The 22183-nt window shown below is 39.2% G+C and overlaps 2 protein-coding genes across 5 annotated transcripts in view; one reads left to right on the top strand and one right to left on the bottom strand.

The window, feature by feature from the left end:
- Positions 1-22183, bottom strand: part of LOC119659851 (thialysine N-epsilon-acetyltransferase) — a 147018-nt gene that overhangs the window by 78636 nt on the left and 46199 nt on the right. The window lies entirely within an intron of this gene.
- Positions 1-22183, top strand: part of LOC119659849 (box A-binding factor) — an 85390-nt gene that overhangs the window by 48708 nt on the left and 14499 nt on the right. For all 4 annotated transcript variants that reach the window (XM_038068148.1, XM_038068150.1, XM_038068147.1 and 1 more), the window contains 2 exons: positions 17938-18187; positions 21300-21429. In XM_038068148.1, the coding sequence (XP_037924076.1) occupies positions 17938-18187; positions 21300-21429 (380 nt within the window). The remainder of the gene's footprint in view (positions 1-17937; positions 18188-21299; positions 21430-22183) is intronic.

Here is a 22183-nt window from a genome sequence, read left to right as displayed (position 1 = left end):
ATTCCACTTCACTAGATGATGTGGAATGTTTGAATTTTGTTATCAGAATTAAGAGCCAGTACCAATGCCAGTTTTTTTGCTGTTGTCATTTAAAGTATCAGCACAGTAGCTTGACGAACCTCCCTAACTGTTGTTGGTGGCTGTCTTGCACATTTGACCTTCATAGACCACTTGCCACGCTCGATTTCGCAATATATGTCCGTCCGTCCGTTTGTTCGCTGATTAGTGATAAGAAAAGGACTCCGTGGAAGAACATATGAAGAATGGCAAAAGTGAGGCGCTTAAGTTACCATAATTTTCTTTATTATTTTACTTGGTTAGTTCTATAAATGCGAGACAAAGTTGAATGCATCTTGATATGTATGTGCTGTGAGTCACATCGCATGATAAGATGCGGAGTTTAACAATAGTTTGATAGTGTGTTGCGATTTTGAAAGCATGTAATTTGTGTTGAACGATGATGAACTGTATTAGAGTTCATTTGCTCTTTGTTTAAATATTGTAAAAGACAGAATTTAAGACCGAGTAATTATTGGATATAGACGAATATAGGAGCAGTTAGAACCACCAATTTAATATCCTTTTAGTCCTCTGCTTTCATCTCACTTCGAACCGTAATCCCTGTAGTATCAGGTCTGCATATTAGCTTATTTTCAATTTTTTATCTCTAGAAATGAAATCTAAGGCTACTTCTGAGACACATTAATTGTCTGCTTTCCTTTGGCCAACTGGTTTGGTTTTCAATTAAGAGATGCCAATTGATTCGGTAGAATAAAAGCCGCAAATATCACTATCGTGGTTGACAGAAAGAAAACGACAGTTTTTAGAGAAATATACTTCCAGTAACCGTTTTTCATAATTTCTTTAATGAAGTTTTGGGATGTTATGAATCCCCAGCATTGAATTGTTGTCAGCATTAAGGATGTCCTATTAACGCTTTCTCGGTTTTCCAGGAAGACGTTCTTCTGGTGTAATCTTTTTGGTTTTGATCCTCGATTCCAGACTCACATCCATTTGCCTGTACCCGTAGGTGTTAATGCGCGAGGAATTTGCCGTCGTTTCAAAGGTTGAGGAAATAGCCGATGATGCCGGGATATGGGAAAAACCGAAACCTCCGCACCAGTATCTACAAGATAACTGCGCCTACTGAGAGGGTCATAAATTGTTAGGCGACGTGGCACTGCGTTCTCGGTGTCCGACGCCAGGACCTACTGCGGACCTAGTTTTTTGAGGTAGGCGCTAATTTCCACGGGATCGTACATCTGGTGGCTTTTTCGCCGAATCTGCGATGGTACCAACAAATCCTTCGGTCCGTAGGTTGTCCTGACGACCTGCTATCCGGTCGCCCTTTTCGAGCAGTACACCGCGAGCGAGCTCGCGACCTGGCACCCGAACGCTGGGCGTCCAGCGTCGCCCTCATTTTAGCCATACTGGCCACTAGCGCGGCCATCTTGCGCTTCAGCTCGCCAACTTCGTCAGAAGGCTACTGCACGGCCGCTATTGTTGGACGCGCGTGCACCTCGTGCACCTTATCGGCCACAACGCCCCTAAAGAACCGAAGACGCATGCGAGGATCGCCTGGGTGCTCTCCAGGAGTCGTCACAGCCAGAGTGATTTCAACAAATCGTGCAACGTAGTCACCACTGCATGCATGCTGGATATCGGTGGTAAACTGCTCTTGACTAGTTGTCGAAATTGACGTGGTAATCAGTGATTGTTTTTTAGGGAAGGCAAAAATTAGCAACTTATCATTCGTGGAGATGCAGAACGCTTCTGCTTCAATCATATGATAATAATAATCGTTGGCGCAGGGTGTTGAAATGTATTAGAGCACTTCATTGAAGATCGTAACGGTACACTACAGGATTATTGTACCTTGTAGAAGGTAATGTGGTCAGCATTGCGCTCGCTCGAGATTATTACCCTGATTTGACTCAGGTACTCATTCACAGCTGAGTTGACTGGTATCAGACGTCAATTCACGATACAAATTCCCCTGTCACCAGTGAGATGTGAACCGCGACCTTCCGTACGATAGCCTCGTGCTCTAACTACTCAGCTGTCTGGACACACACAATCACATGATAAAAGACTTTTATCATATCGTATCTGTAGATAGCTCGTAGTTCTCGGCCCTTTATTTACATTCCGAAAAACCGAGGTTTGTTAACAAGTTACCTAATGGTTCCCAACTATAGTTGATCCATTGCTGGAAGACTACATTACCAAAAAGTATACTGAGTTTTCAATGCACAAGGAACATACCCACTGTTCCATTTCCATTTTGGTAACTACAACGGCTGCGGTGGTTTTGCAGGTCCAGTTGTGAAAGGGAAATTCCTTTTATTTCGCCGGGAAGAATCTCGTCGAATAATACTTGGATATGAAGCTCCTATAAATATTTTAACATACCCCACACAAATCCTTTGAGAAGCATCACGTTGATTGATGATCTAGCGTCAGTACTCGGTTATACATAATAATCCACAAGAGTGGCCCTAGGACGGACGCTTGTGGAGCTCCGTATTTCGTTTGTTATAATTTAATTCCTTCATCTGATTCGTAGCACAGAACCCTATCGATTAGGAAGGCGGCAACGATATGCACCAGGTACTTTGCCACGTCTAAGTTGATTAGGGACTTAGGGAAGTATCTTGCTCCATCTAGCGGAATTGAAGGCGTTTTTCACATCGAGTGTGATCAGTGCACAACATTTGTCCTTGTCAAGTGCAGTCTTAGCTATGTTAGCTACTAGGACAACTGAACTGATTCTCGGAGAGACCGCCATATTTTTCGGCAATTGGAAGTAATCTGTTATAGATTACTTCTTCGAATGTTTGTCAGTATTATTGGGAAGGGATATCGGCCTGTAGGACAAAGCTGGTCTGAAAGGTTTGTTTGGCTTGGGAACTAGTATTAATTTCTGTTTCTGCCATTGTGTAGGAAATGTTCCTTCTTTAAGGCATGCGGGGAACACGTCGCAAACATATTTGGAGCTATTTTCAGCTCGGTCTGTCTGTCTGTCATACGCGCTTTTCTCAGAAACCGCTATATTGATTGACACGAAATTTGGTGAGATGGTGGGAATTGTGAACACCCAGGCATACAGTGCGTGATATCCTTTTACGTTGGAATTAAGGGGGTCTCTCCATACATGCAAAAGGGGGTGTAAAATTTTTTTTCACCGAATATACTCATGTTGGGTACAAATGTAAGGTTTCGATTAGTACTTTTCGAAGCCGGTTTTAGTTTTGACATTTGCTAGAAAGCGGACAGTGCGAGGGGTGGAAAGTCATGATTTCTTTTACGGACCCATTCTCAGAAACTAACAAACCGAAAAATCTGAAAAAAATTACGAAGCTGCTATATGGTGTTCAGGCCTCAAAATACTCTCCATATCAATATCTGCTCAAATTAGGTCAATAATAGTACATTACTATATTTTTGGGGAAATTGAGTAGAAGGACCCACGTTGGGCGCCAATCCTAATGAGACTAACAGTCATATTGATATGAATTGTGGCGCTATGTTATTTATGACATAAGGAATGTATGCCTCACGTTAGAGTAGATATGCAGCAAGAACTGACTTCAAGTTCTTCCTTCTTTTCGTCTTCCTAGAATTCAACCAGCTTAGCATTTCTGAGCCTGAGAACAGTACAACTATTGATGCAGATATTGCACCATCAGTTCTCACTACCAAGAAGTTATACTTAGTAGCTGCTGACGAGCCCCCTACATCAAAATATCAAAAATTCAAGACTAGTCATAATCAATGTGGATTATAATTTAGTGTTTGATAGTTGCAAATAAATTTCCAATTTTTCACTTCATTAAATGCATTTATACTGTAAAGATATATTGATCTGAAATTGACTTTATTCTAACCAGGATTAAGTTTGTAACTTTATTTTGAACAAGTGCCTCAAGAATGTTTGAATCTAGAATTCTCCGTTGCTGTCCTGCTCTTTCTATTGCATTTTCCTCCCCTAACTTCTATGACGACTTTTAATATGCATTAATTTCAATAAAGAAAACTCCCGTATTCACAATATTCATAACAAAAAAAAAACCCGGTCCTCTGAGACATCTTTGAATTGTTGACGATTATAAACTGCACGGATAGCACGTACGTGAAAAATTGAGGCATGCTCACCTACACAGTGTCCACTCGTGCATGTAACATTTTTCATTTAGTGGAAGAGAAAGAATTTGTATGACCACCGGCCATCAATGTTATATTATTATTGCCTTTGTTTGTTTCTTTGTGGCATTCTCAAAACACTGGAAGTAGTGCAGGCGACAGTGATATTGCCTGTCGATTTCCTATTTACGCAGATGAACTCTAGATGAGTGAGTAATATGCAACGGAACCATATGCATTTTCACTTCCCGGATGCATGTTATGTTTCTTTGGACTTCTAATGCGACTGGTTTTTGCATGTTAACACTTCCTAAATTATGGAAGTTGAGTGAAAGAATGAATTGGTTCTGTGAATAAGCATGAAAAAAGTGAAAATCTGCAGGCGTGACGAAAACCTACTTCGATTTGCCACGTGCGTGGCAAACTCTGTAATTAGAGTCTGCCGTTAATGAAGATAATACACTCAGCCCATAGTTCTGGAGTTCAGTTGTCTACCTGGTGTTGATAATGACCGCGTCTCTCAAGAGCACTAATATTTTTGAGGGCATACAATGAACCCTCTTTTATAAGTTAAGGCTGCGAGGTCAAACTCCAGTGGTTCTTGTGATAGATAATAATGAAACCTGAAATTTGGTTGCTAATCCAAGAATGTTCTTTTGAATGCACCGATCGATTAACAGCCGTTTTTTGCAACGGAAAATCCCTAACTTTCTCACTAATATCGTCTTCTTCCCTTAGAAGATGTCACTTCAAACGGTTAAGTAAGTCACTGTTTTAAGATACTGTTTCCACGTCTGAAAGCATATTTTGCGTCACCTATTATTGTTAGAATGCGGCTAATGTATATTCGTTTCGTTTTTGTTTATTATTGTTATTGTTGCTGGCATGGAGTCAGATGATTGTTGCGCGTAAACCAGTAGCTCGACAGAACGACGTGAATGCAATGAAACCTGTAACTTCAGGTTTTTTGTTTCTTCACATTTTTGTTGTTTTATTTTTTCGAGCTTTAAACAAAAGCTGGAGATTTCCATAGCCGTAGATGAGTCTTGATGCCATCTACCTAGAGCAGTTGGGTACTATACTATGCATGCAGTCTTACTACTTGGAATGGAAGCACCAATGTTCAGAATAGCGTTTTGTTCGTGTCTATGACTACGGCCCACCTCATTGGTGACCGCAGGTATTAGTGAGGTAATAATATCTGTTGCTGGAGAATGAACTTAGATTTTGTGTGTTTATTCAGTAATTAAGCGTGATCACGTATGCATTTAGCAAAACAGTGGATAAATATTACAGAAAGGAACACAAACGTAGAGGAAAATAAGTGACGACAGTTGGATAGTAGAAATTTGAATTTTCTTTCTTTGTATGTATAATAGTGAACAGATTCAAATTTGTGTGCTATAGACTTAATTGATCCTGATATTAAACGTTTTTGAGTGACAGTGCTAACCAGGATATTTGATAGTGATTCTGAACCTTAGTAACCGGACCTTTAACGTAAGCTGCATAGTTTTCTTTTGTTAGTTGGTTATGAAGTCTGAAGTTGCCTCCTTTTGCCAATTACCTTCTGATAAGCTCTACACTGACACCAGTATCTCAACTATCCACAAATCAAGGATTAATACCCAAAAAATCACTCCTGAAAACACAATAATTCCAAGCGCATTTGCTTTATATTGGTTCGGGCGCACATCATCGAATTGCAAAAGTTTAACAAAACAATAACATAAGCAAGACAGTTACTCATGGCAGTCGCCGTGACTGTATGGACTCGATTCCTCTTCATCAGAGTTCAAATCCTACACAAAAGTACTTCAAGCGATTGAAACACTGAGTCGATCTTTGACCAACGGTCAATTTGTTTATTTGTCAATATGCCGCGATCCAAATTTAAACAACGAACGATTTCGATCATGCGGTAGGTGGAATTAACAAGGCTTTGGAGGGTTGCCGATCATTGTAGCTTAAAACGGAAATTAGTATCTTCAATTTTCCGTTTGAAAATGTTACTGGAGTTTGCGCTACTTAAAACTAAGAAAAGCTGAGTTGCTGAAAAATTCTAGACAATCCAAGAATCATAGTGTCTGTGGAGGTGTTGTGTCAACACTTCCTTCCTTTTTTGAAGATGTTTTTCTTTCATAAATCCCAAATGGAATACACTTTTTGAGAGAAAGAAAAACTGATTTATCTCTGAATTATAAAATTCTGGAGTCTTGTAGGCTTTCTTCTCAGTCGTGATGGGTTCGTCAGATTTCAGGAAGCGGCTGTACCATGCTGCTCATCTCGTCTTCGACCACCTCATCCCAATCGTTGTAGTATAGAGGATTGATGAAAGATAATTTTCTTAATTTTAAAACCTTTTTGGTCCGGTCCTTTCTGCTGCACTAGCTCTTTATCACAATTCTGTACGTTTTTGCCGAATTGTTTTACGAAAGCGACGCATATTTGTCAGGTAGTATTCCTTTTGAGGAAACGATCAAATGTAGAAATTTCGTCATTGAAATCGAAGAAAATAATAAGAAGAGCTTTCACATTTAATGGAACTTGCGAAATTTTCTTGACCTGAGTCGACAGTTTCAACATTATACCCATATGCCCATGTTACGTTACCTTTTAAGATTATTATAAGAATTGTTGTTGACTTCATTCTGTAATTGTTGATTTTGGCTGAAATTCGGTAATTTCGAAAGAAACTTTTTCAAATAATATTTTTTTTTCAAAGCGGTATTTATCTTTAATTTCTTCCGGATCAGATTTTCCATTGAAATATCCTAGACAGCTTCGAAATCGTTTCCTAAATGGCTTTAGACTAGGTAACGCTGAGAGAAGGGACCGACAGACCCTTCTAATCAGATATTTTCCTATCTGTGCTTATGCGCATCTAAGGGCATTTCCTAAAAGTGGAGAGCGTGTAAATTTTCCTTTGTTTCCGAGGAGTTGTCATTTTGAATCTGAGAAAATTGGGCACCGCATTAGTTGCAGATACTCCAGTCACCTTTCCCAATGTCCTTCAGGCGATAGTTCGTTTCCAGAACGTATAGTGACGCGATTTGGCATATTCCCTAAGTAATTTAACGAGTCATTCCTCCATTTTTTTCGATCAACTTTGTAATCGTTTTTCTGAATGCCTACAGTAGAGACTTCAATGGAATTTATAGATAAAATAGCCCTAACTATGTTGGACTTAAATAAAGTTAAAGTTTCCCCCACCCTATAGTAGAATCTTAATGAAAGTGCGATTATGTTGATTTGAACTTTTGAATTGTGCTTTCATCGTGCGTTGCTCGTTATGAATAATGGAATATTTAGGAATTGTAAGTAATCTTGCCATGTTGGTGGAAGTAGTGTCTTAAGTCTGTATATTTAAGCGCCGATTAAGTTTTAACAAGAAATTTTCCGACCTTAAGATAAATGAGCCACAAGTTTGCAGGTGCCTTAAGTCCAACATAATAAGGGCTAATTTTCTTTCTAGGGTTGGGATGAAGACGACAACAGACTTGGGAGATGATGCATGACCATTCTTAGCTTCTTCTTTCGACCCTAGGAAAATCCTTTTATAACAGCATCTTTTTGGAAAGAATCTAAAATCATCCGTGTGTTGTTTAAACCACAACAGGTACCAGGTTTAGGGGGAATGCATGCAATCAAATAAGCGGTGCGTTATTATGTATGGATACCCACCATCAGTATGATTTGGAGTTTGTAAATCTTTCATTGCAATTTCAACAAGTGAAATCATTCCAATTTTTCGCTGTATCAGTCTTTCAGCAAAAATTTGACGGTGTGGTTTAAGCTGCTGAAGTCAAGAAGAGTGATGGGAAATGATGATCTTATTTCAATCCTTGCAAAGGAGGAAGGAGAAATGTGGACGTTTTCTAGACACTGGGACAAGTACTTTATTAGGACTTTTATGGCTTTGTTGAGTCGAGAACGGCAGGAGGTTACCTTCGAAAAATCGGCCTATCACTGTTGAAAATTTCTGTCAGATTTCTTGAATTGTTTTCCACCACATTTCCAATATAGTTTTGATATTTATTTGTTAGTAGTTGAATCCGGCAGACCTTGTTTTGTGGGTATTGCAGATTTTCTTCAGGTATTGGAAGAAGTGAATCAATCTGATGTGTTTTCACTTTAAATTTGAGTATAAAACTACCATATTTTGCAATATTCATGGTTCTAAATGATGCTATTTGAAACATGCGCTGTATTTCTGATATGTTGTGTAAAGTGTTTGGATTCCTGGGTAGCTCCAGCAATATGAGTTAGAAGTAGCTCGGTCAGTGGTGGCAACTTGACCTTGACAGTGTAACAACACATACTAGATATTTCTTATTGAAACTTCACGCACGACAATGTAAGCACAATGTATTAGATCAATGAGAATATTTCGAGCATTTTCTAATTATAGTTTTTATTGTAATTGAATGGTGCTTTATAAGTATCGATTCTCGATTTTGATCAAGCCTGTCGTACGCATTCAGCTTATTGTTTCGAAATTGCAAGAACTCTGAAAGTAAACACTTTTACTCAGATTTGCAATTCGTACACCGTCTTGTTGAGAGGGCTCGGCATCTCTTGAAAGCTCAAACTCGCCGGTTGTCAGATCGTCTATCTCACTTTTCTGATGTTTCACCAACTCTTGAAGTAGATGCTCTGATCCGGTGATATCTTTGGCGTGGGTCATATTCTTCTCACCAGTTCCTGAAGTAGGGGCTCTGTTTCGTTCTGTTACCAATCACGAGTCTCATTCTTCGGATATTTCGGCAATTTTATTGGCTGGCGGCACTTATATATATACCAATTTTCATAGCGATCGTTTGAACGGTTTCGGAGTTTATCGATGACAAACATACCAGGTGTACTAATAATTCGCTTTCTACACATTTTTTCCACCTTTCTGGTAATTTGTGAATACCACGCCAGTAGAATTGACTGTTTTTGGAGGTGAACCACTCAGTGAGCCATTTCCGCAAATTTTCGTACGATTCCAAGCGCTTCTCAGAAAGTGCGTGGCCCAACAAAGCAAAGAGGTGGTAATCTGATGGGGCCAGGTCTGGTGAGTAAGCCGCATGGTTAAGCATGCCCGTAACAATACGATGGAGAAAAGACTTTCTTCTGTACCGTTGAAGCAGCATTTCACACGTAACTTTTTGGTTTTGCATTTGTCTTTCGGTCAGTTCATGCGGCACCCACTTTCCACACTTCTGAATTTTTCCCATGGCTCGTAGACGTTTCGAAATTGCTTGCTGTTGAACTCCCAACGTATCTGCAAGCTGTCGTTGCGTTTGCGTGCTGTCTTCATCCAATAATGCTTGCAATTCGGCGTCATCAAACGATTTTCGCTTGCCGGAGCGTGCGGCGTCGTTCAGGTCGAAATCTCCATTTTTGAATTGGGAAAACCACGTGTCACATGTTCGAAGTGTTAATGCACGATCGCCATAAATTTCAACAAGTGCACAGTGGCTCTCGGACACTTTTTTTCCTTTATTGAACATGAAAAGCAATGCATGGCGCATATGCTCGAAATTCTGTACGTATGCCGACATTTTTGACGCGCAATAAAAACTTGCTGGAGGAACTTTTTGGGGAAACGTCAACGGAGTTTAGACACTCGACAACAACTAAACAAAATGACAGGTATGTGTTACCAACAGCGACACAAAACATAGAACGCCATTTATCGAAAAAAACAGAAATTAATTAGGAGTACACCTGGCAGATTATAATGTAATTCGGATCCCAGGCTTTTTTATACATCGCTTTCAATCGTTTTGATCAGCTGGCCGTGTCCTCCAGGTAACTATTTTCAAGAGGTGGGTCAACTGTGTCCACTCAGTGCTTTCGTGCTTTGCAAGAGGAGCGATTACCTTGTCCTTTCAATGTTCTTGTTGAGCCCCTTTTTCCTCGTGCCTCGAGTTTCCGGAGCTTTTTAAAATCGACACTCCTGCCTAATCAAATCGATCATAGAATTCCTCTCTGTATCGTATTTGCCATGTGTGTCCTTATCTGTTTGAGCTATACATTCCCGAAATTTGAAATCGCTAATCGAATTTTCCGACGCTTTGGCCGTCACCAATATGGAACTAACTCTTATGAGAATCGATGCATTTGGTCAATCGCACCAACAGAAGTGCGGCGCAATAAGGCTGGTTTACTATGCTAATTTGCGATTGTATTTCCTTCTTTTTATTCCCTTTTTAGCAAGATGCGACTGCATCTAAATAACCTCGTTTACTTCGTCCATCTTGTCTATTCTAATATTGCGATCAGTTGGGAAAGTTTTCTTGTTTGGGTCAGTCGACTTTAGCCATTATCTCGATGCCAATTTTGCAGGCACACCTGGCTCGCGAAGCGTATTATACAAGCAAGTTATACAAAGCACTACGATGAGTCCTTTGTGTGATTGAGGAAGTCCACAAATATTGTAGTTTAAATGTATCTATGCTGTATTTTCAGCATTATTCCAGTATTGGCTTAACTGCATCTATCTGGTCAACGGTAAATCGTCCAGAAACTGTCTTGACATTCTCTCTATTATGGTCAACGCAAATTTGTAACTTTTGTTTGATTTTGTCAGTAACTAGAAAGAATTTACTCTACAGTTTTGGAAACATTGACGACTGGAAACATATCTGTCTGTTAGTTCGTAATATCTGTCTGTTAGTTCGTAATTTTTATGCTGAATTGCATAGGTTTGTGTTTGTTCAACACGAACAGCAGTAAAGTTGCTCCCTAGGAAGTTGTTCTTTGTCGCAGTAAATTCTATCTGAACTGGAAAAGTTGGTCTGAACATTTGATGTAAAGGTTACCATGACTCTATTGACATCATTGGCAAGCAGGCAGAATACACTTTCACGCCACTGGAACGTCTACGTCTTAGTTAGCTATCTACGAGAAACTACAATTTTCAATTTATTTATCTAGCTTAAATAACAGCTAATTGAACTTAACTCTATAAGATGGGTGACTATTACCTATTTTGGTCAACCCGACCTTCTCTGTAATCTACTTCACTGGGTATATTATTCTCTCTATACCATACATCGATCTTGACAATTTTAAACAATCTTGTCTTTTTCAAAAAACTGCGCCCGCACTAAAGGCGCGAGAAAGTAGAAATTTACTTACTTAGCCTAGTTAAATATAACTTAACCTAACTTATTTTAAGTTAACCTAACATAAATAAATACTTAACTAATATCTCCAATAAGCACATTACATTTTCCTGTGCTTAGCCTCTATCCATCCCTACCAGGCAGGGAGTGTCAAAAAGGGTGCGAATTTCGGGTTTGAGGGTTGAACTCACGATTTGGCAGGGCCTTAAGTATGTGGTCAATGGAGAGTTTTTACCCTATTGGTAGAGATGCCGAATTAATGGGTTGGGGTGGTCTTGCGTTTTTTCGAAGAACTTTTCCAGTAGGGTGAGAACGTATTCTCGGAGTGGTTTCACTTTGGCTCGCCTATACACTTCGGCGTTTTTACCGACCTTTTTGGTCTTCCAATTGTATGAAAAGTCTGTGCAGTGTCTAAGGATTCGGCGCTCGGATGCCTCACATTTTGCCATGGTATTGTTGGAGCTTGAGATCCAAGTTGATGCTCCGTAGCAGATAACGGGTCTTATCAGAGTTTTATACAGGGTCAGTTTGGTTTTGGTGTGGAGACCAACCGTCTTGCGAAGAAGATAGTAGATACCACTGACTGCACTGCGTGCCTTGCTTATAGCGAGCTGAAGGTGAGGTTTGAACTTGAGGAGTTCATGCAGTGTTACTCCCAAGTATTTGGTTGAGCTAGATTTGCTCACTGTGGTGTTCCCGATTCTCATTTTCAAGCGTTTAGCTTTCCTGTGGATGCCTCTAAAACCTAAGTATCTAGATTTTCCCCTAAAAGTGCAGATTTGCGTTTTTCCTTCGTTTATCTTGATTCCCCAACTACGGTAGTACCTGCAGAGATCTACAATGTAGTTCTCAACTGCTTTGGCTGCCCTGTTGGGGTGGAGGTTCGATGCGAAGATAAGCGTGTCATCGGCGAATTGGATCAGGTCAGCGCTATCATCGAGGATCGGAACGTCAGCCGTGAAGAGGAGAAACTACGTGTTGATACTAAAAAGCTTTCAGTATAGTATATTTATCTTTAAAATAGTTATCGTTCCGATGCTTGTAGTTCTTCTAAATAAAAATAAAACCTCAGTACTTACGCTAGGAGTAGCTTAAGTACTGAGGAAGAAAGTAAGTAGCTTTCGAAATACGTATTTACTAACTATTAAAATATATTGTAGTAGGAGCAAGCTACCTAGTTTTATTTTGATATTTATCTTTATTTATTATATTTATAAAATTTTTTGGTGTACTATTGGATTGCGAAGAAATAATATTCGTACGTTAACGTTGAGTTTCAGTAAGAGTTCTGTAAGAAGTGGGTTTAAATGAGGGTCCAGCTGACTTTCTTTTCGGTAATCCAAATATGGGGCATATTTAGCCCCAATCAGGATTAATTTTAGGTTACGAACGGAAAACTGTATCAACTTGTTGGCCTTGCTCTTGCCAATGTGAGCAGAGAAAGTAACTTTATCGGTCGCAAAGGTTAACCTTTCCTCCCTATCGCAGCTACAATATAAATTGCAAAACGTTTCACCCATAAATATTCTCGTGTCTAGTCCTGACAGTTAGGTACCTTTGTAATCAATCCATTAGTTAAGTAGATATTGAAATCTTTTATGAATTTCAGCTAAAAATTGGGGTGGTTTTTATTCATTGCCACATACATCTGGGTGTGTTTATAAATCTAAAATGAGCCCGGTAACACTAGCTTTTGGTGATGATTTGGCTCTTGTCTGTTTTGCTAAATCAAAACTAAAATCATCACATCCGTTCGTTTGAATACTTGGAGCGGAAATCGTAGGAAATTCTGCTTAACTCCAGCATACTCAAACATAAATAGTGAAACAGACTCACATATTGCATTGGCAAAAACAATTTCAAGTGCTCCAAGGTTTGTTCTTCTTCTCCAAGTCTTGCTTATATCAACCACGCGAACAGGTGTGAAAATTTCACTTTTCACTTGAAAATTTCAAGTGATCAACAATATATACGTATTGTTGTGACAACGATTGGAATTTAGGATTTATCATACTCACATTGGACAGATGGACAACAAATTTATATCATAATCTTACTGAAATGAATTGTGTTGATTTTTTCAAGAAAAAACATTTTATTGTTTCTAGCATGTTTATAGATCTTTCAGTGTGAGGAAGCAGTGTTGAATTGTCATGAAAAATTGTGATGAAAATTCAATTAATCTTTTTGATTGGAAAATTTAGAGTATTGTAGGAGAGAATATGATGTAATTGCTTCATTGTTAATTTGACTGATATCATGTTAATTGTTAATAGAAAATCTGTTTAATTAGCAGCAATACTTGGAAATATGTGATTCAATACTAAACAACCCCAATGCAAATGCTTTTAAGTGCATGTGCATAGACATGAATTTGTATCTAAATGGAAACATACATATAAATGCAAATGAAATCCGCATAATAAAAAAATTGAAAAATTCATCCATCCCCCTAATTTGGATGCCAAACAATTAAAAACTATTTTTATGTTTTTTTTTTATATTTGGTTGCAATCAATCAGTTTCATATAGATCGCAAAAAGAACATTCCTTCACTCCACTCAACTTCTCGCCCGCCTTCCAGACCACCCTATTGGATAATGTTTATTTGATTCAGATATTTATAAATCAAAAATCATCCATAAACAAATTTACGAAAAATGCTGACAACTCGTCCACTGCCAAACCTCAATGTGTGTAGAAAATAATACAAAAAAAAAAATTAAAATGAAAACATGATGCCGCCAAGTGGAACAATAGTTTGATCAACATCATATGCTGGAGAAGTGGTCATCCTCGGAGTAAGAAACGTAACGTTTTGGTGGAAATTGCCTCTGAAGCACAATCTAATGGTTCTTAAGTTAGTCTTAGTCAAAAGAGACGAGTCTGTTTATTTTTCGATGGCGACTGAAATCGCGTTTGTGCTACCAACAGAGAAAATAAAGCAACAGAGAAAGAATTAGAGAGGACGGAAGCCTTATTAAGGATCTGCTTTGAGAGGCTATATGTGGTTGCTTGCCAGACAATTCTACTTTCAAGTTCAAGATATTGTTTTTGGCTACTGGGATTCGTTGAAATAATAAATTTAGGGTCAATTGTGAATTTTGAGTGTAATGAAATTCAACAGAACAAATAAATATCACTGAACGTGAGGAGACTCCTCTCTTTTATGAGGAATGCCCACGATACCATTAATTGTCATTTTGTTCAAAATATACAAACTTCTCCTGCAAGTGATAGCGGGATTTCTTGGAATCTTTCGTTTTGGGTGAAAATTTTAATCGTGGCGGCATTCTGAGCTCAAATGCGGCTACATTTTAACGCCGCAGGTAGTCTCCTCTTCGTTCAAGAGTCAATTATCTCTCACACTTTAATAGGCCTTATCGAATTTAGTGCCAATTGGCTCTGAGGATTCTAAGGAGAAAATCACGGGCACGCGCTGAAAATGGTGCGAATTGTGAAATTGCATAATCAATTTATATTGGTTTAAGTTATTTTTGTTTGAAGATTGAGGAAATGTTAAGTCCGCATCCAGTTGATGTCGCATCTGATCTATTGGGACGGAACTTTCTTTCACATCAACTGGATGTGGACTTGGGATTCCTTGAGACAGAAATAATTTCGCTTCGGCTTAGTTTGCGTGTGAATATAGGACCGATTTCACTTGAATATAATTCGCACTTATGTCGTGTTTGTCATTGTACATAAAGGAGCGATTGACACCTGCAGCTACTGTCTGTCACACTACTCCGAGGGCAGAGGTGAGGCAGCATCTGATGAGTTAGTTACCTTTGCTCTGGTCGAAATTGTCTTTTGGTTGAATTCTTTATTACGGGCACCTCTCGAAAAACGTCGGACTTTGGGGAATTCTCTATTTTCCTTTTTCTCACTCCTACCCCGAAAATGAAGGTTGCTTGCTGCGAACGCAACTTTGGTCGTAGCCTTAGATTTTCATAATGAAAGGCTGCGGTTTAAATCTCATAGGCCGGGGGAGGTTTGCATCGTGACTGGATGTCGATTGCTAGTTGACTCAGCTGCCAATGAGTATATGGATTAAATCAGGGTAATAATCACGGGGAACAGCAATCCTGACCATATTGCCTCCTAGTGTACCGTTGCCGTCTTGAACGAAGTGCTCGAGCACGCTTTCAGACCCAGACCAACAAGATGCCAACGATTATTATTATTATTGTTTAATATTTGGCTTTAAAAGAGCTTATTCATGATTGGGATTGCTTCAGTATACAGATTTCTTTCGTAAACATTCTACAGGGTTATTCAGCAGATAAATTTAAAAAAAATTATTATTAATACTAAGTCTTTGGGCGAAGCTTCCTGTTGCATCGTGTAACAAACTTCCGAAGGATGGCAATGATTCTGTAGTGATAGCCTCCTTTTTCTCAGTACACTTTTTCTTTGGAGTATCTTCACAAGCAAAAATCATGAGCGGGATAGGTTAGGGGACTAGAGATGCTTGGGGATCTGACGACATCGAGAAATTCCGGAAATTTTCGACAAGATGAATGTGGCATTTGAAGTAATGACAAGTCGCTCTATTTTGGTTCAAACAAATACATCTCATTGGAATAGGTCTATGTTAGAGTTCGGCGAAAAGGAAATCAGTCAATATGACGACGTCCTACAGTAACGAAATTTTGGTTCAGTATTGAAGTCATTCACATGAAAATGGACTTCCTCGTTTGTGGAAAAGGATCACGTTCAAGTCATCTCAAAACACAGCTCATCCTCTTACAGAAAAATTTTAGACTAATTATAGCCTCCTTCCAACAATTACTGAGGCATCCTTTGGGAGATGAGATTTTAAATCCACTCAAAACTCGACGTTGATGGAGTTAGGCTGAAGTGAGGAGCATGCAGTCAAATGGCGCGGATGGTGCTATGGAGGGCAGCCGTCTAAACCCTTTCAATATTTTGCGACGTTTGAACTGTGCGATTGTTCACTTCCTTTTTTCGAATCGCTGCCTGCTTTGTTAAAGTTAATAGCCCAACGTAAGTTTAAGTTGCAATTGAGGATCACGGTTGAGATTCACGAAATAGCGACGAAAATTTCTCTAAGTTAATACTATCGACTCGTTATTGATAAAAAATGAACTCATGGCAAGAACGCGTTCTTATGTTGATCAAACCGTGGTTTAAAAATGCTCCCACTTAGTGTGAGTCATTTGTGTAGCTACGAATCGGTTTTGATTTTCCGGTACATGTTGCGTAAACCGTGAATAAGTTTTCAAAATATAGAAGAGTTGCTTTCTCTAACTAACTAGATTGCGCCTCCTTCTTTTTTATGACTATCTGGTCAGCCTACCGTGGGGTCTCATTGGTCTACTAATTATTTAAAAGAGACATGATCAATAAAGATTTAGAATTAGGTGCTATACCTAAACCTAAGGGTTTCCTACCTGGCTAGGGTTTTTCCCTACTGCTGCAGGTATTATGAAGAGAATATTTGGGTTACTAACGAGCTGAATATTATGATGATAAACGAGACAAGAGATTGGTGAGATTGCATTACGCTTTCAGCATTCATTCGATGGGATGAGATTCAGTTTGAAGCTTTTGATTAACAGAACAATCAGTCAACAACTAAGTATGTCTACATGGAGTAGAAATTCATAAAAGCTGTATTCTAGCCCGCGTAATTCTGCAGAAGCTAAACTTAAGTTGCCTGATTTTACCAGTGGCGTATAGTCGGCTATTAATACTGTCCAGCATGCATTTTCACAGAAACAAAGATCTTTGACGTTCTATCAAAGATGCTGCTCCTAACATGTTAGTTGTTTGTTCAAATAGACTTTCCCTAGGCGGGCCGAAAAATACTTTTAATAAAACTGATATACACCCAAGTACTACAATTGAGAGGCAGATAAGTTAGGTATGTTATGTTAGGTAAGGTTCAGCGATGATGGTAGAATGAAGTTCTGGTAAGGTATCTCATTCCCACAGTTTTTCAATCAATATGAATTCCCTAGTCTTACATCTTGTAGTATATGATGGTATAAGAGGCATTCTCAAATATTTGCAGAATTAGTACTTGCTTTACCACTTACTACTTCATTTTCTTTCTTATTTTTTTTTACGGAGAACCTCTTTTGGGCGTAGTAGTACGGGGCGACAAGGGGTTGAAATTTTTGCTTTAAGTTATGATTGAGTAGTTCCGATCTAGGGGCAATGTGCTTTCACCTTAGTATGCATCAGTATAACACTGGTATATTTGTTTTGTACTTACATATGTACTAATGTACTCGGTAGTCTCCCTTTGTAAAACGGGAAGTTCCTTGTCATGTTTAACGAATTCTCGTAAACTTCAGCTCATAAAGAACAACCACTCGACTTTGAGAAAATAGGACCGAAAATTCTGGAAAATATGGGAAGGTTGTCGATGCGATGACTGAGGTTATCTTGATCTTGATTCCGTGCATTCGCTATAGTCCCAGCTCTAATCAAATATAGTCATTTAAAAGGGTATAGTATGTATAATATAATGGGCTGTCCGTTAACCTAATATACCATTTCTGAGTGTTTAACTCACAACTCCTCCTTAAAAAAGAAAACAAATAGAAAGAACTCATACAAAAAAATTCTCTCCCGGTTTTTGATTATTTTGTGTTCATGTTTTAATTTGTCTTTTGACTGACTTTTATTTTTTCTTTCTTTTCAGTTCAATATATCATAGACCACAATTCTCAACCGCTAGCGGAGCAATGCAATATTTCAACAGTAGTCCAACACATGACGGCTCACATATGTGGTCTGGGGTTTCGTCCTCTCTGCCATCCGATGATTATGATAGCCCGAAGAGTGGCGGTGGAGCGTTACCTGCTTTTACTAGGATTACGGGTAGTGCCAATAACTATGCAGGATCAGCCAGATCAAATCACTATACATCATTATCGAATTATCGTGGCCAGGTGAGCGTTTAATTCATTAATATATAAGTTCGAAAATAATGACTCGAAGTAGAGTCTACTGATATCATGAGTAACAGACTGCACTTGAAATGATCAGTAATTGTGAGTTACCATCAGGGAATAGCGCGTTAATCTCGCGTCCGCGCTATTGCTGCTGATTTCCTGTAGTGTCTCTCAACCCCAGTCAAAATTTCCCGAGTGACCTATTCTCTTTCTCGAATGTTCTGCACCAGATATTTCTAGACTGACCTATCGGTTGGCCTCATTGGAGTAATAAGTTTCACTGCAAAAAACAGTCATCAATACAATTTTTCTAATAATTATACCTACATATCTGTACACACACCTTCTGCCAGCTTCACCTCCTTATCAATACGTTCACAGGCACTTGACTGTTAGGCCCAGAATATGCCGAAGTTGGGTCGTGGGCAAGGGTTTATTGAAGTTCCTAAGAGAGTCAAAGTGGCAGTCATTTTTCTCGTGCTACTTCGTAATGGCAGCGCAAGAAGCCAAGTATCAATTTCACTTTGGTGTTAAGGTAATAATAATAATCATCGGCGCAACAATCAAATTGGATCAGGGCCTTGAAGTGTGTTAGAGCACTTCATTCAAGACCGTAATGGTACACTGCAGGATTACAGTACCCTGTAGGAGGCAATGTGGTCAGCATTGCGCTCGTCCGAGATTATAACCCCTGATTTGATTTAGGTAGCCAATTTTAAACAAAAAGGAGACACACAAGGCCCTGAAATAAAATCCAGGCCTGGGGTGAAAATTGTGTAGAAAATGGAGTGAAATTTGTATGGTTCTGGGGAGAAATTATGCGGACCCGCCTATTATGCCTTTTTCATTAAAATTTCTATTTCGGGCCACGAAGAAACTTCGAGCCTGCGGGTGGTGGGAGGAGAATTCCTCCCTTTTGACCTCCCCTCGCTCAGGTCTGGAAATGCAGATTTCATTCTGCTAATTCGTGTAACGGGATTGATGGTACTATCAAGAGAAGAAATGTTATGAAGATATATAAACTGTCCCTCTCCTTGATTGTTCTGAATTCTGCTTAGACCTTATCGATTTTATAAAAAGAAATTCAACTTTCTAGGTTTGTAAGTTTAAAGTACCGTTACAATGTTGAATTTTGAAATTAAGATGAAAACTTTAATTTGAGTTTCGTTTAAAGTTTGAATAATTATATCTTCGAAGTGACGGTGACCTTTGTGATTAGAAAAATCCGATGCATCTATTAGACATTTTATGTACTTCCCGAAAGTGGTATCAATTGTGGGATTAAATGATTGGGTAAGCGGAAAATTATGATCTTATTGGGCAGGTCAAATTTTTTGACATTATTTACGACAAACATTATAAATCTATCATCATCAACGGCGCAACAACCGGTATCCGGTCTAGGCCTGCCTTAATAAGGAACCCCAGACATCCCGGTTTTGCACCGAGGTCCACCAATTCGATATCCCTAAAAGCTGTCTGGCGTCCTGACCTACGCCATCATTCTATCTCAGGCAGGGTCTGCCTTGCGATCTTTTTCTACCATAGATATTGCCATTATAGACTTTCCGGGCTGGATCATCCCCATCCTTACGGATTAAGTGGCCCGCCCAGTGCAACCTGTTGAGTCGGATTTTATCCATAACGTGACGGTCATGGTATCGCTCATAGATTTCGTCGTTATGTAGGGTACGGATTCGTCCATCCTCATGTAGGGGGCCAAAAATTCTTCGGAGGATTCTTCTCTCGAACGCGGCCAAGAGTTCTTCTTGCTACGAACCCAAGTGTCCGAGGAATACATGAGGACTGGCAAGATCATTGTCATGGAACAATTTGCCTCAAACCAGTGGTCCACCATTAGAATTTCTGCCATCGTCAACGGGATACCCTGTATACTAACTTGAGCATTAGATGAGATAAATTTGTTAAAAGTTTTAGGCATATTTCCTTCCATTTTAGTGTTGATAGAGTTCCTGACTTCATTTTCTAATTTTCGGGTGGACCTATTGGGAGCTGATTTTTTGGTCTGGTATTTCATCGGACATACCTGCATGGGTTTTTGTAATATGAAGCATATATAAGTCATAAATTTAAAGAATCCAGATGATCTTTTGAATTGTCACCCGACGTTGTTTCATGACAAAAGTTACATTTAGGTTTTGGCCAATCTTTTTGGGGCCTTATGTATGAGATTTAATCTCAATGTATGCTAAGATTCGGATGATTTGGTTTGAAATCGCTTCAAACCATTGCTAGTTTGGTCCTCCTTTGAGAGAGAGAGAGTTCTCAGCCACGGGAGTTACACGAACTTACCATCGAAACGGCATCTCTCACAATTTCTCCATAATGGACGTTGATCTCAAAAGAGTCAAGTTGTGGACAGGTATTTTATTCAGGTTACGCTGATGCGCGAACGAATTTCATAGAACAGTTTCCCATCGACTGAGAGCATTGATTCCAGATACTTAGCTCGCTCTTCTCTAGGCAAGTTTTTTTCCGGTTTTCTGTTTTCTGATGAACATTGACAGAGAAACGGAGCTATTTTGATATACCTGCCATACTTGGAACTTCACTTTTTAGATGTGGTCAAACGTCCTTCTAGATCCGTGAATAAAGCGAAAAAAAGGGGGGGGGCAGTGCTTCTCATGAGTAAATGCGTAGTACTGACTCTGAAGTGCCACAGTTTTAGACAAAGCCGATTTATTTTATAGTTATTTGGACGATAAGATGAATGCGACTGTCAAGAGTGCGTTCAAAAATCCTCATGGTATGGGATAAAAACCGAATCGAATGATAGTTTGAATATTTTGCCGGACTGCCTTTCTTTTTCCATGTTGGAATGATTATGTTCTCTTGCTAATCGAAGTAAAGGGTTCGATATTAAATTCTCAGTATGTAGATGGGTCGGGGCTCAATTTAAGTTACTGCGCTCTTACCTGTATGATTAATGTTTTGCAATCTTGTCAGGTTTTCCACTATTACATATGGTGTAAAGATGTGACTATAGTTTGTTGCACAAGTATTTTTATTTTCTGATTTGCAAATCTTGTAAAAGATCGAAATGTCTATAATATATGTTTAATAATAAAAATTTAATTTTAATTTATAGAATGAGTCATGGCAAAGTCCTTATGAGACTAGTCCAATCACATACTCAGCAAGCGTTGTGTCAGCGAGCGAAGCAGGTAGGACGCGTTCTGCTGATACTGTACATTCTGCTGCAGCATCACTATCAGCCAGTAAGTAGATTTTGTCATTATTCGTAAATCGTTCATCTATTTCGTTGACTTATGCCGTATAGTAGAGCAAAGCTACCTCCACCAAACTATTAAATGATCTTATATGAGTTTACATTAAATGCTAGATACGTTATGAGTGAGAGTATCACAAAATGCCTTGATTTGATTTGATTTCTTCTATTTAGAGTGATTAAAATTTCTTTACTGCAAAATAAGCCCTGAATCCAGATAATTTAGTCATAGTCCAAGGGTTCTCTAGCCGTCTACCGTCATACTTAATTTCCGTTTGTACGGCGCCAATTTACAGCTTCATTAGGTCTGGCTAGAAGGTGCCATTTGATGCAACTCGGTAGTCGCATAGGTAATTGCACACTGTGTTTTCCCTAAGGTCCTACTTTACTTGCTCATTTTTCCGTCTGCCATCCTAAACATAGACAATTGGCCTGAGTCGGCGTGCTTACGATGGAACCAAGGCAAAAAGGTATTCAAAATTGTTGTGATGTGTGCATTGAAATTGGAGGAATCTGAATTCTTGGCACCTACAGAGCATGGGTAATACGACTGTATTCCGTGTGCGGACACATTAGCACAGTTCGAGACCTTAAAACCAAGCAAATTTCATAAATAAACAAATTACAGGCAAAATCTTAAGTATCACCTTTCCCGGCAGCTTGGTCTGTCTGTCTGCCGGCCGGTCGCTGGCCGGGGTGCGGGCACTTTTACTGTAGTTATTGTCGACGTCGTTTGCCCCTTA

Source organism: Hermetia illucens, chromosome 6 (genome assembly GCF_905115235.1).
Source record: "Hermetia illucens chromosome 6, iHerIll2.2.curated.20191125, whole genome shotgun sequence".
Lineage (NCBI taxonomy): Eukaryota > Metazoa > Arthropoda > Insecta > Diptera > Stratiomyidae > Hermetia > Hermetia illucens.
Note: the sequence above shows the minus strand (reverse complement) of the source record. Positions and strands in the feature narration are given on the sequence as shown.